At 36.2% G+C, this 14,417-nt stretch overlaps 2 protein-coding genes across 2 annotated transcripts in view; one reads left to right on the top strand and one right to left on the bottom strand.

The window, feature by feature from the left end:
- Nucleotides 1-9,323, top strand: part of LOC105832513 — a 62,709-nt gene extending 53,386 nt beyond the window's left edge. The window contains exons 6-8 of the mRNA XM_036283846.1: nt 6,235-6,513; nt 8,057-8,345; nt 8,514-9,323. Coding sequence (XP_036139739.1) covers nt 6,235-6,513; nt 8,057-8,345; nt 8,514-8,621 — 676 coding nt within the window. The 3' untranslated portion in view covers nt 8,622-9,323. The remainder of the gene's footprint in view (nt 1-6,234; nt 6,514-8,056; nt 8,346-8,513) is intronic.
- LOC118644709 overlaps nt 1-14,417 on the bottom strand; it is a 159,994-nt gene that overhangs the window by 136,692 nt on the left and 8,885 nt on the right. The gene's annotated exons all lie outside the window — the stretch shown is intronic.

The following is a 14,417-nucleotide window of genomic DNA, read 5'->3' as shown; positions in this document are numbered from 1 at the left end:
CGTGATATCCACGTTAATTGGTTAATTGGTTAATACCTTTAGATCTAACCAATCATATTAAAGAATCACTGAGCGCTCACTCAACAGTTGTGTCTGCTGAACGCGGCCAATGCTACGTGGATCGGCATCGTGAAATCCACATGAATATTTGAGTGGACATCCGCTCAAAAACGGAACTAGAATCCATGTGGATTCAATCGTAGCCCTAGTTTACACCGAGTACTTGGTACGCGTATCAAGTAGTGAATTTAAGCTGATCAGCCAATGATTAAACACATTCACTAGTTATTTACTATTTGATACGCGTACCAAGTGCTCGGTGTAAACTAGAGCATAGATTCGATGTAGAAACCGCGTAAAAATTTTACGAACTTTAGAAACATCCTCATAATATACACGTACTCTCTAAATTTATTGGAGTGAAACGTCACTCCAAAAGAATAGAATTTTACTCTAAGCGATAGTGAAATACAGCCGCTCGAAATAAAATAACATCTCACTTCTTATAAGAATGAGTTTTTCGCTTAATAAGTGATCTTTTCATTTGACTGAAGTGAAGGTCACTTTTCTTGTAGCAAATTGTTCACCCAATTAAAATGAGTAAATCATAAAAATATTATGTGGTGGTTTTCTTCCACATAGAGCAGGAAGCTAATTATTGCTTGTCTTAATCGTACTCCCCTATAACTATTTCTGCTGTGACAAATGTTGGCAACAGATTCTGTTGCCAAAAAGGCGACAAATGAGAAACATATCTTGTCATTGCAAACACTATTAGCAGATATTCAGCAAATATTTAGCAACGTCTGTATCAGAATACATGACAAAATAATAGTGAACTGCGAGCAGATTTATTGAAAGTATTGATAACAGATTGATGACAAACACCAAAGTGCAAACAATGTCAGCAAATTGCCTGTAGAAATGCAACAACATTTATGTGTCAAAGTACGCGACAGATTGATACCAGAAATGCAGCAGATCTGTCGAAATGTCAAATTGGCAATAAAAAGTGCGGCACCGTCCAATGGCGGCTTACTTTCTCGGAAATAAAATGCAGTCAACTCGCTACATAAAGACCACTCGCAGCGCGAAGGTAAGCAAAAATTATCTTCCTTCGCTGCGCCTGCGGAAGAGTAGTGAAGGACCGCCACATTATACTTTTATGATACAGAACTGGTAGTATTTTCATTTTTTTGGAATGAGATTTAACTATAAAGAAATTTAATGAAATTAATTGCACCTAGAATAAATAATATACCTGCGATATAAATGGAGAAAATAGATAGGTCAATTGAGGCCCCCCTATAGGAAATATTAGATGCTAAGGAGAGGATTGGGTAAATTATTTAATCTGTTCCTACTCCTGAATTAATAAATCTTCCCAGAAGATTGCTTACATCGATTCTCAAATAAAATTATAACTGTGATGAAAGAAGAAATGAAAAGATTCGACAAATCTGTCGCCAATCTGTCATCATTTATGAATACAGGGGCTCGATTCTTGAATTCATTCGCAAGAAAACGTATGCGCAAATACCCGCTCTAACAAAAAAGTTGCAAGTTTATTGGTTAAAAGCCATACAATAGCCAATAAATTTTCAACTTTTCTGTAAGAACAGAATTTGCGAATACGTTTCTTTTGCAAATGAATTCAAGAATCGAGCCCCAGATCTGTTGCATATTTGGCGCAAATCTGCTGTGAGTTTACGTTGCAACATCTGTTCTCAATTTGCTGCGTGAATTTGTCATTGTATTGCTAGTGACAGGTCTGCTCTGGTGTTGCACCCAATTTGATATCAGGATTTGATAACAATTTTTGCTTGCAATTGGGGCGCACTCGAGGCCATGATTTTGGCAGCCTGATTCCGCAAGAAATTTTTAGCAGTCTGCTGACAATTTGGTAGCAAATGGTTAGCTGGGCTGTGGATGATCCTTATGTAGCACGTCGGTTTCATCTTACTCCTGAGAGAATTATGGCTCTGGCACACTAGACGCGATAAACGACGAGCGATGAGCGATATCCAATAACAGTTCTGCTTTTTCCAACATGGCGATGAAATGTTTGAAAATGTAGAGCTCTCATATCGCGTCTAGTGTGCCAGAGCCATTACGCTACCTGTCGACGGCGCCGTGCAATAACTGAAGCGCGGCGTTTCTCGAAATATCCAAGTAAATCCCCTATAAATATTTTTTAATAGATATATCCACAAAAAATCTAATAAATATTTCAAAGATAAAAGAATTCGATATATAATAATGAAAAAAGAACATTGCATCCACGTGGATAAACCTGCATCCTGCATCCACGTAATCCATTCAAATCACGGAGTAAGTCCCAGATGCGCACAGTAATAAACGCACACAGCAGGTTGAGTAAAACGGATACAGTAACAAACAAACACAGACCAAACGGACACAGTAACAAACAAATACAGTGCAAAACGGATACAGATCAAATGCGCACCAATCAAATGCGGACAGACCAAACGGACACAGTGCGAAACGGACATAGTCGCAAACCCATGTGATGCAAAGAATGCTTGGCACACACACACATACACACGCGCGCGGGTGTACAAGGGGGGCTTTGCCCCCTCCTCTCCGCACCCTCCGTCGATAGGCGTGGCCTGAAAAGTCGCAACCCATGTGGTAAGTCCGTTTGTTACTGTGTCCGTTTGTTACTGTTTTCGTTTGTTACTATGTCCGTTTCGCACTGTGTCCGTTTGTTACTATGTCCGTTTCACTCAGCCTGCTATGTTTATTACTGTGCGCATCTGGGACGCTTTCAAATCACATGGATTCCACGTGAATATCACTGTTTTATTGGGGAGCGTCCACAATGGTCACGTTCGAAATGGCCACGCGTAAATTTGACCACGTTCGAAATGGCCACGTTTGAAACGGCCACGTTCGAAATGGCCACGTATGGAATGGCCTCGGGAAATATTGCATGGGGTTCAATTTGCCCACGTTCGAAACGGCCACGTCCGAAACGGTTACGTTCAGAATGGCCACGTTTAGAATGGCCATGGGAAATATTGCACGGAGTTCACTTTGCTTACGTTCGAAACGGCCACGTTCGAAATGGCCACATTCGAAAGGGAGTGGTTCACTGGACACAGTACAATTAGACACAGTGCAAATGGACACGGTGCAAATGGACACAAACTAATGTACACGTTTCAAATGGACACGACTTATTTTGACACAGGAATTTTGTACACAGGAAAAATAAATTCTGGACAAATTACAATTTGAACATGATAAAAATGTACACCGTGCAATTGGACACGTAAAATTTGTACACCGCAAACTTGTACAGCGCAAACTTGTACACCGCAAAGTTGTACACCGCAAAGTTGTACACCGCAAAGTTGTACACCGCAAAGTTGTACATCGCAAACTTGTACACCGCAAAGTTCCCAGACAGCACATGTAGATTATGAGAACGATAATAGGATATTGCGAAAGTATATTGCAATATTCGTATAATATTAGAGATACGTCTGTGATATGGCGAGTATATACTCATAACGTACTATGTCCGCGTTGCCTTATCCCATAGAATTTCGCTGGCAGTTTATGAGAATATACCGAATATATCTTAAGAATGTTATACGTATGTCTAAAGTATATCTTCAGTATATTCACAATATGTCTACAGTATGTTCACATTATATGGGCTCATGCATAATGAGAGGAATAAGGAATAAGGAATTAAACATACAGAATTAGCAAGAAGAAATAAGAAGAGGAATTAATCATTTTGCACATCAGGAAGCTATCGCGAGAAATGAAGCGTAATATCTGTTGAATACGCTGGGGTGCTTTGGGAAATTATGCTCAGATAATTGTAGGTTATAACCTAAATAATATATGTATATATATATATATATATATATATATATATATTATTATAGTTTACGTTACTATATTATATCTTATGTGCATACCAGAGTTATCTGGGCGTAATTCTTGAGAAAACCACGTTGTCCGTGAGTTCGTGTTCGCACGTTCACACCCTACACTTCACCACGTGTCTGCATCACACGGCAGACGAAAATGCGTAACGTTACAGATCATAGATAGCGTTGACATGATTCACTTTCGATATTACGCGGATATTTTGGAAATATGTGATAGATATACATGAGATATATCATAGAATATTTTACGGATGTTTTGAGTATATTAGATATAATCTCAGTATATTCAGTAGGAGTTGCAAAGTTCAGTCGCTATATTCTAAGTTTATCTTGAGGATATATCAAAATGACATTCTACTGAGACGTTATATGAATGTTTTACGTATATTCGGTATGATCACAGTACATTACGTATGAGAGTATAATATTCGTACGATATCTGGTGCTGTCTGGGTTGTACACCGCAAAGTTGTACACCGCAAAGTTGTACACCGCCAACTTGTACACCGCAAAGTTGTACACCATGTATATTGTATTGGAAATCTGATAATACAAATAAATCCTACTTTGTTTGCAATGTACGACATGAGTTAGCGACTTGGGGGGGGGGGGGGGAGGGAGGGCCGAAGGCCCCCTTTGCCCCGTGTGCGTGCGTGCGTGCGTGCGTGCGTGCGTGCGTGCGTGCGTGCGTGCGTGAGTGTGTGTGTGTGTGTGTGTGTGCAAACCATTCTCTGCACCACATGGATTTGCGACTTTCCACGCAAAACAAGATACTCGTTGAAATACGTATGTAGATATTTAAATATCTATACTCTACAGTGAGAAATAGTACATCGATTCGACATCGAAATCATCATTTCGATGTCAATTCGACGTCGAATTGATGTCGAATTTATTATCGTTTTTGCTGAGCCTAGTGAGAAATAGTACATCGAATCGACATCGATTCGACGTCGATTGGTGTCGAATTTATTATCGTTTTCTGCTTGGTTTTTCAATTGATATTTATTCATTTTTTGCCTGGCTTGTGCTAGACAGAGCATGCGCTTGTGACTAAGAAGCATGAGGATACGACCGCTGCACATGTTCAAGTGAAACATACGTGACTATTATGAACGTGGCCATTTCGGACGTGGCCGTTTCGAACGTGGGCAAATTATATTCACTCGTTTTATTGGGGTAGTGACAACGCAGTACCCTAGGTTCACACCCCGGTTTTGTTAAATAGACATTTTGTGACAAAATTATTACATAATAATATGTAGATGTATAATAAACTTCTCAGGAATTAAGTTTAATTTAAAAAATGTCTAGCTGTAAGTAAAAAAAAGTAAAAATTTATTTTGCATATTTTTAATTCAGTCCAGGCCAGCTGATGACTAAACTGTTTTCATAGTTTACTGTGAGACATTATATTTGTCTAGTACCTATGAGTGAGGCCCGATTGCGTACATAAGCGATTGGACACAGTAATATTTCCCGATTGGACACAGTCCCGATTGGACACGGACTCGATTAGACGCGGACCCGATTGGACACGGACCGGATTAGACACGAACCTGGTTGTACACGGATCCGATTGCACACCGACTCGATTGCACACGGACCCGATTGCACACGGACCCGATTGCGCACCGACTTGATTGCACACGAACCCGATTGGACAGGAACTCGATTGGACACAGACCTGATTGGACATGGACTCGATTGGACACAGTCTCGATTGCACACCGACCCGATTGGACACGGATCCGTGCAATCGAGTCCGTGTGCAAACGGGTCGTGGGCAATCAAGTCGGTGCGCAAGCAGGTCCGTGTGCAATCGGGTCGGTGTGCAATCGGGTCGGTGTGCAATCGGGTCCGTGTGCAATCGGGTCCGTGTCCAATCGGGTCTGTGTCTAATCGAGTCCGTGTCCAATCGGGAAATACTACTGTGTCCAATCGCTTATGTGCTCAATCGGGACAGTCCCAGTACCTATATATATTTTCCAAACGTTATATTACTGTCTCAATACTATTTGCTTTGGCTAGATAAGAGCGATATAAAACACGTTTTGGCTAGATCGATCATCACTAGGTGTTGGCGAGATTAAATTTTCACTCGGAAACGCACCATTAATTTAATTTAAAATATACCGATCTTTCTTTAAAACGAAAGTATCGAGAATAAATTTAAATTGCATAAATTTTGAAAAGTAGAGATTTCTTTCTTTTTTTTTAAAAAAAAAGGAGAGCTGAGAATCCTTCGATTATTATAATTATATTGTATTATAGTATATTAATTGTTTCTTTTGGACACAAATAGAGTGTGCATGTTGTATAAGGCAATTCAAGGCGAGCCGATCACGCCGTCGGCATCGGCTATCGAACGTCGGGATGAACCTTCAACATCCGATTATCGACGAGGAGAACGCGTACCATCGCAAGAGAAAACGGAATACACGGGTCCACCGACGCCATGTCCGGCCAAAGTCGAATACGCGACTCCAGTTTTCGCCAAGAATTACCAAGGTGTCTGGAGATACGTGGTACAGATACCCTACGAAGGTTACTTTACGCAGACGATCGAACTCACCAGATGCATGTAGGATTCCGATTCCATATTTGAATTTGCAGTATATACAGAGTGTTAATAAACCTTTGCATAATATTTATATCATTGTGTTGTCCACGAAAATCCAAGACGAAAAGCTCTCCAAATTTTTTCGATTCCATGCGTACAGTTCTTATAATTATTGTCGGAAAATAGTGAAATATTGCCAATATACGCACGGCTATAACGGAAACACGAGCGCGGTGGGAAACAAGACGATCGTCGTCGCTCGCCGCGAGGCGAGGACAGCGCAAATAAAATTCATTGCTATTCGCAATGTTATTTCGTAGCGATAAGCGATGGAAACTAAGGATGGTCGACGATAGCTCATAACTAAAATTTTTCACATAAATTTTTAAACTGTACTACATAAATTGGGAAGCTAAAAAATTAAAAGTTGATTGAAAACATTAAGAGAATCATTTCATTAGTATTTTCATTGATATACTTAAATTTTAAATTAATGAAAGAGAATAATTTGTTGGAAATCCACTACAGTTTATGCCCTTTCGTAATTTTGCAAGCTTATTAGAACTGTATGAAAAATTAATATATGTTGTTTATAAAATGTAAGTAGACATTTTCACGAACAGCGGACTTCACAATTTGTAGACTTTATTCCAACGTGTAAAATTTCCAAAACGAATAGGAAACAATTAATTGTTCATGACTTATTCGCTTTTATTTCTTTAAAATTCAAGTATATTAATGAAATTAATATGACATATTCTTTGTTGTTAAATGGTTTACAAGTATAAAATATGTGGCCAAAAATATTAACCTTACATATTTAATCAATAAAGTTGGAAAATTGCGAGAAAAAATCGGAAGCGGCAGACTTTTAATGAATTATTCGGTTTTATTAATTTAAAACTGTAGTTCATTGAAAATACTATGGCGCATCTTCCGAAAGCTTTAAAGTGACCTGCTAGTATAAGGATAATAACAAAATATATTAATTTTACATACAGTTTTGATAAGCTTGCAAAATTACAAAAGAGAATAAACTGTAGTGGATTTCCAACGAATTATTCTCTTTCATTGATTTAAAATTCAAGTATATCAATAAAAATACTATGAAATGATTCTCTTAATGTTTTCAATCAACTTTTAATTTTTTTAGCTTCGCAATTTATGTAGTACAGTTTAAAAATTTATGTGAAAAATTTTAGTTATGAGCTATCGTCGACTATCCTTAGTCCCCATCGCTTATCGCTACGAACAACGTTACGAATAGCAATGAATTTTGTTTGCGCTCTCCTCGCCTCGCGGCGACCGACGACGATCGTCTTGTTTCGTACCGCGCTCGTGTTTCCGTTATAGCCGTGCGTACATTGGCAATATTTCACTATTTTCCGACAATAATTATAAGAACTGTACGCATGAAATCGAAAAAATTTGGAGAGCTTTTCGTCTTCGATTTTCGTGGGCAACACGAGGGTATAAATATTATGCAAAGGTTTATTAACACCCTGTATAACATGCCTTTTAATTAGAGGACAGTATTTCCAAAAGTACTTGCGTGTCGTTGCAGGCAATCGAGATGCCATTACTTGGACGGTGGATGCTTATCATCGCCGAGATGGACGAGTTTATTGGTCGCTGAAATATTTTACCCAGATACGTTCTTAGAGGAAAATCAAGGGACTGGCACTTCCGGGTCTGGTACTCGAGATTCAGTTACCGGGTCACCACCACCAGTTCATGATTTTCAGAATTATCAGCAATATTTACAGAAACGGGCAAACACGGGCGAGGCGAGTAACAATGGTGGCACTCAACAACATCACTGTGACGGTGTCGACGAAATGGGTTGCTTCCAAGTAAAGAGTTGCATTCTTCATTTTTCTTATCTCGTTTATACTATCTCTCTCAATGACACTTTTTGCAACCAATATTAATCTCTTATTTCGAGATATCTCATATTAAAAAATAATGGATAAACATTTTTAGTATTTTTACTTTATACGCATTTTAATCCTCTCTTTTAGGTACGGCTATATTACGATTGGTTCTTGGTACCAGGAAGCTGCAAATGCTGGCGACCGGATTACTTTAATCGATACGTCCGTCGCAGCGGTTCTAATGTCGAATTATGATGAGTTTTATTTAAACCGATTTTATATTCCAACAAGATATTGCATCATTTTACAAGCGATTATTTCAATCCTTGCTACACGAGCATACCAAGTTGGAACAACCCTAATCAGCGGTCGCAGATTGCGGCCCCGGTAGCATACGGTCGCATGGGGAGGGGATGAAGACTAAGGGCAAGAACCAATCATATACTGAGCACTCACTTATTCTTTAGTATGTCCTTGCCCTTAAGGTGGAAGCACATAAAATTACAGGAGCCATAAGACAGAATGCAGAAGCCATAGCGCATGCGCTATGGTATTACTTTATCTGTCCATGGCAAAATGTAATACTATAGCGCATGCGCTATGGCTTCTGCATTCTGCCTTATGGCTCCTGTAATTTTATGTGCTTCCACCTTTAGTCTTCATCCCCACGCGACCGTATGCTACCGGGGCCGCAATCTGCGATCGCTGACTCTAATAGCCAAATGCTAGCAGTATGCTGACAATATGTCAGCAAATTAAAACATGCATATCAAACAAATTCTTGTCCACTGCGTCCTCATTAAGCTTATTTTCTGACAACATGATTTACTGTCATAATGCAACAGTAGAAATGCAGTAAAAACTATGCACGATATGATGGCAGACCTATCTTCACAATATGATGGTAAAAACATCGTAAGAATAAAGGCACGACTTATGAGTTATTGACAGCAAAAATGCAGCAGAATTCGTGCATGATTTACCGTTACAACATAATGGCAGAAACACGGTCACTCAAATCATAGTCTTCCCAGGTAGCAAGCCCACATCATTTTGACGTCCCAAAATGGTCATATCTGGTCATATGTCGTCAAAATTACCATTTTTTTACATGACCTAAAATTGACGTCATGATGACGTCATTTCGAAGTCATATTTCAGTCATGATCTGATGATTATTTTCTCAGACAGCACACATCCAAAATCGGGACATAAAGACGTCATTAAGACGTATTTTAGATACGGTCTAAAGCGGTGTCTATAAATGAGATTTAAGGCTTAACGTATAAGTTAAGCATATTATATAAGCATACCCACATAGAAATAAAACCTCCAGTAGACGTATAAACTTCCAGTGGACGTCCATTAGACGTCCAATATAGAGCCATTAGAAATCCACAGTTCCGCATTGTGGACGTCCATTAGACCTTCATTAGAGGTCGTCAAAGAGGTCTATTAGACGTTGTGTGGATCATTAATAGAGGCTTCACAGAGCCTCGATGGAAGACTGACGGACGTTTCGTGGATCATTAGTAGAAGCTTCATGGAGCTTCGATAGATGATTGACAAAATAAAAATTTAAAATAAAAATTTTATTTCTTTTAAATTATTTTTATCAACAGTGCATACTAAATTTAGGACAAATTTTTATTAATTAATTAAATATAAATTATATTATTTTATTTTATTCTTACTTGCCTCTGGTTTTGAACCCGGGACCTTAGGATTACGAACCTTGTACTTTATCTGCTATGCCAATTTGACTCATCGATATGGGTACTTGTTATTGTCTACATATACATATATGTTATAAACTGACGCAATTATATTATTTTTTATAAAAGCAATTAAATTTTGCAAAACATATTAAAAATAAACAGCATTAATTTATTTACTTATTAATTTCATTGTTAAATTGATCTTTTTCCATAACCTTAATAATTTGATGAAAATTGCGATCTATTTAGCATTAATACTTTGAAGCGTTCAAATGGTTAATTAGATAATTTTAACTATATAGATCACATATATTCTAAGAAAAATTAAATAGTACATTTATTACTCTGTTTTTGTATTCAGTACATGATAAATTTAGATTTTGTGCATTTTTTTGTGCGCAGTAATTGTAGACAAACCGTTATTTTTGAAAACATTATCTTTATGATAATTTTTTTAAATATCAAATGGATCTCATTCAGGATGTTATAGTGTTGTCTGATTTCTGAATCAACTACGACGCGCATGGACGGCTCAAAAATCGGACAGCATTGTGATATCTTTTATGAGATATTAAGCTGATATCATTTAGCTGTGATAAGGATAACGTTTTCAAGAAACTTAAATGAAATTCTTCCATGAGATATCTCAAAGACCTCTCTTAGTAGACGTCTCTGATAAATTTTACCATTTGGACATCATTTCCAAGATATCTAAATGTTTTTTTAAAAAAGTTCTCTTAAAGTTTTCATTCTGACAAGCGTGTTGTCTGGGTAACTTCTACCATAAAAATAAATGTTCCATACAGCTATGGAAGTTTAATGGATCCTTAATGGACGTCTGTTTAACTTCCATCATGGAGATAATGTTCCATAGAGCTATGGAAGTTTAGTGGATCCCTAATAGACGTCCATCTAACTTCCACTATGGAAGAAAACATCCAATGGAGCTATGGATGTTTAATGGATCCCTAATGGATGTCTATCTAACTTCTATCATGGAGGTAAACCTCCAATGGAGCCATGGACGTTTACTGGATCTTTAATGGACGTCTGTCTAACTTCCGCCATGGAGGTAAACCTTCAATGGAGCCATGGAAGTTTGCTGGATCCCTAATGGACGTCTAGCTAACTTTCACCATGGAGGTAAACCTCCAATGGAGCTAAGGAAGTTTACTAGACCTCTAATGGACGTCCATCTGACTTCCACCATGGACATAGACGTCCCATGGATCTATGGAGGTTTAATGGACGTCCATTGGACATCCACTGGATGCCAATTTCTATGTGGGTATTATATTCAACTTTAAGAGAACTTTTTTAAGAAAACATTTAGATATTTTGGAAATAATTTCAAAATGGTCAAATTAACCATTTGAACGCTTCAAAGTCTTAGTGCTAAATAGATCGCAATTTCCATCAAATTATAAAGGGTTATGGAAAAAGTTAAATTTAACAATGAAATTAATAAGTAAATAAGTTAATGCTATTTATTTTTAATATGTTTTGCAAAATTTAATTGCTTTTATAAATAATAATATAATTGCTACAGTTTATAACATATAGGTATATGTAGACAATAACAAGTACCCATATCAATGATTCAAACTGGCGTAGCAGATAGAATACAAAGTTTGTAATCCTAAGGTCCCGGGTTCAAAACCTACCAGCGGCAAGTAAGAATAAAATAAAATAATATAATTTAAATTTAATTAGTTAATAAAAATTTGTCCCAAATTTAGTACGTACTGTTGATAAAAATAATTAAAAAATGAAATTTTTATTTTATTTTTTTATCTCTAGTTGCATTTTAAAGATATCCGATTTAAGAAATCTTTTAGATATTAGTTTCATGATATCTTTCTGTTCTCAAAAAACGACGCATTGGTTAACATTCCCAGCAAACACAAAGTTACATGTAACGTGCCTGTTAGTTATAATTTCTCACTCAACAATGTAATTGTAATATAACACACGTGTTATATTACAATTACATTGTTGAGTGGGAAATTATAACTAACAGGCACGTTACATGTAACTTTGTGTTTGCTGGGTTCTGACATTATATGTTATCTTTTAAAAGTCTCTTTATGTTATCATTTTCAGAAACAGGATATTTTTTAGAGATCTTTTTGACAACATATTGTTCACGTCATTCTATGACGTCAAAATACGGTACATTTCATGACGTCAGAAATTTGTGACATTCGACCGTCATTTTAACGTCATAAGGGCGTCTTTTCGTGACGTCAAGAATAGTCAATAAATGACCATTTTGGGACGTCAAAATAACGTGAGTTTGCTACCTGGGTTATTTAGCGATCAAAAAAACGGTCACCTATCCAATTATCAGCCGTTGTTGACGTTGCTTAACTTCGAAGACCATACGGGAACACTTCGTGATGATCCATTAACACTTGATGTTTATAGATACATATTTGTAACAGATCAATAAATATTGTTCAGAGTATTGTTATAAAAATATGAAACATTGTATAATTAAAAAAATAATATAGAATTTTAGTGAAAAAATTATCCAGACAGATTTATTTGAAAAAATAATGGTAATTTGTGATTATTTTTAATTTCTACAAAAATTGATATTTATATAAAACAATTAGAACTATAAATTTTTTCTTTCAGCAAATATTTTGATATATTCATAGAAATTTTCTCTGCCAGGGTTTTTAGATGATAATAAGCCATAGAAAACTACAGAATTTTGTATTTATCCAAAGAAATGTTCCTTTAATATATATTCTATCGAAAAGTTCATACATCAAATATTTAACAGAAAACTATAAATTTTTATGAGTTACAAACATAACAGTTTTTAGAGTTTTAAAGAAACAAATAGTTTTGTTGTTTTATGTATAATTTGTAGTATTTCATGGTAAACTAAAAATAGAAAACTTAAAGTTCTGTAATTTACGCGAAAAGTAAATTTTAATACATTTCTACAATTATTTATAAATAATGCTAGTTGTTCGAAATTGGAACAATCGGTATAATAGGGCCGAGAGTAGTTTAATGAATATTCGAGTCTCGCGGTGAGCACTTACCGGAGCAAAACGCGTATCGCGAAAACACGCAGTGGGCCCCACGATAGCTCCGAAATATGGAGCAATCGAGAGTTAGAAGCGTTGCGAGAAGGATCTGAGTGAGAGAACGAGACGAGAATAGCTTTTCAACGCTCCGTTACGCAAACCAGGCTCATCGCTCTTCGCGTGGCTAGTTTATTAAAACACATAATTTTCGTACGCACATAGCGTCTGAGAGGCACAACCATCTGAGTTTGTAAGACTGAAAACTTATTAAAATCTAAATGTGAACGACAAAATTCCATATTCGTGTTTTATTCTTAGGACCCCTCTCACTACCGCAGTTTCACTCTTGCCAAGAAACACATTATTAAAAGTGCTTCCAAAATAAAACGGCTGCAAAATCAAACACTAGTATATAAATAAGTTATATAAATAAGTAAATATTTTAATTAATAAAATTTCGAATGTTTTAAAAAATTTTTTAATTTTTTGTACCATTTTTTTGCAAAATTGTATATTTCTAAAAAATACTATTTGCAACAAATTTTTTATTTGAGAGATTGTAATTTATAGTTGTTTTTTTTAATTTCTACAAAAATTTGATATTTTTATAAAACATTAAAAACTCCTACAAATTTTTATTTTTAGTAAATATTTTTACATTTTTTCATAGAATGTGTTTCTAAAGTTACTATACAAATTAAAAAAAAAATACGCAAAAATATTAAAATAAATGTCTAATTTCAATACCATTTTTCTGATAATATCAATAGTAATATAAGTTTAAAATATAAGTATAAAAAATTTTTTACAACATCTAATACATCTTTTCTTTATAATGTGAAAATTCGATTAAAATAGGAAAGGGAAATTTTACATGATATATGTTATGATTCTATTATTATTTCTTGACACCAGACCATGCAGAATTTCTGCTGTGTTTATGCTGTTACGATCTGAGACGACAATACATACATGATTTTTGTCCCGTTTTTGTCTTTACCGGTATGCTGCTTAGTAAGTTTGACTTCTAACAACTTAGCTAGCAAAATGACGCAAACTTTGCGCGAAGTTTGCCGCAAACTCGAGCAAACCTTTGCAGCAAAATTACGACAAGGTGTGTTCACATTAAGCTTAGCTTTAATTTGCTGACAAGGCTTGTTGTAAATAGTATGACGCATATTTTAAGCAAATAACAGGATAAAACTTGTTAGTAAAGCATAACAACAAATTTGCAGCAAGAACAAGGCAAACCTTACTGCACATAACATGGTAGCAAATTTGTGGCAAGA

The sequence above is a fragment of the Monomorium pharaonis genome, chromosome 3 (assembly GCF_013373865.1).
Source record: "Monomorium pharaonis isolate MP-MQ-018 chromosome 3, ASM1337386v2, whole genome shotgun sequence".
NCBI classification, from domain to species: domain Eukaryota; kingdom Metazoa; phylum Arthropoda; class Insecta; order Hymenoptera; family Formicidae; genus Monomorium; species Monomorium pharaonis.
The sequence above is the reverse complement of the archived record's forward strand: the minus strand, read 5'-3'. Positions and strand labels throughout refer to the sequence as shown.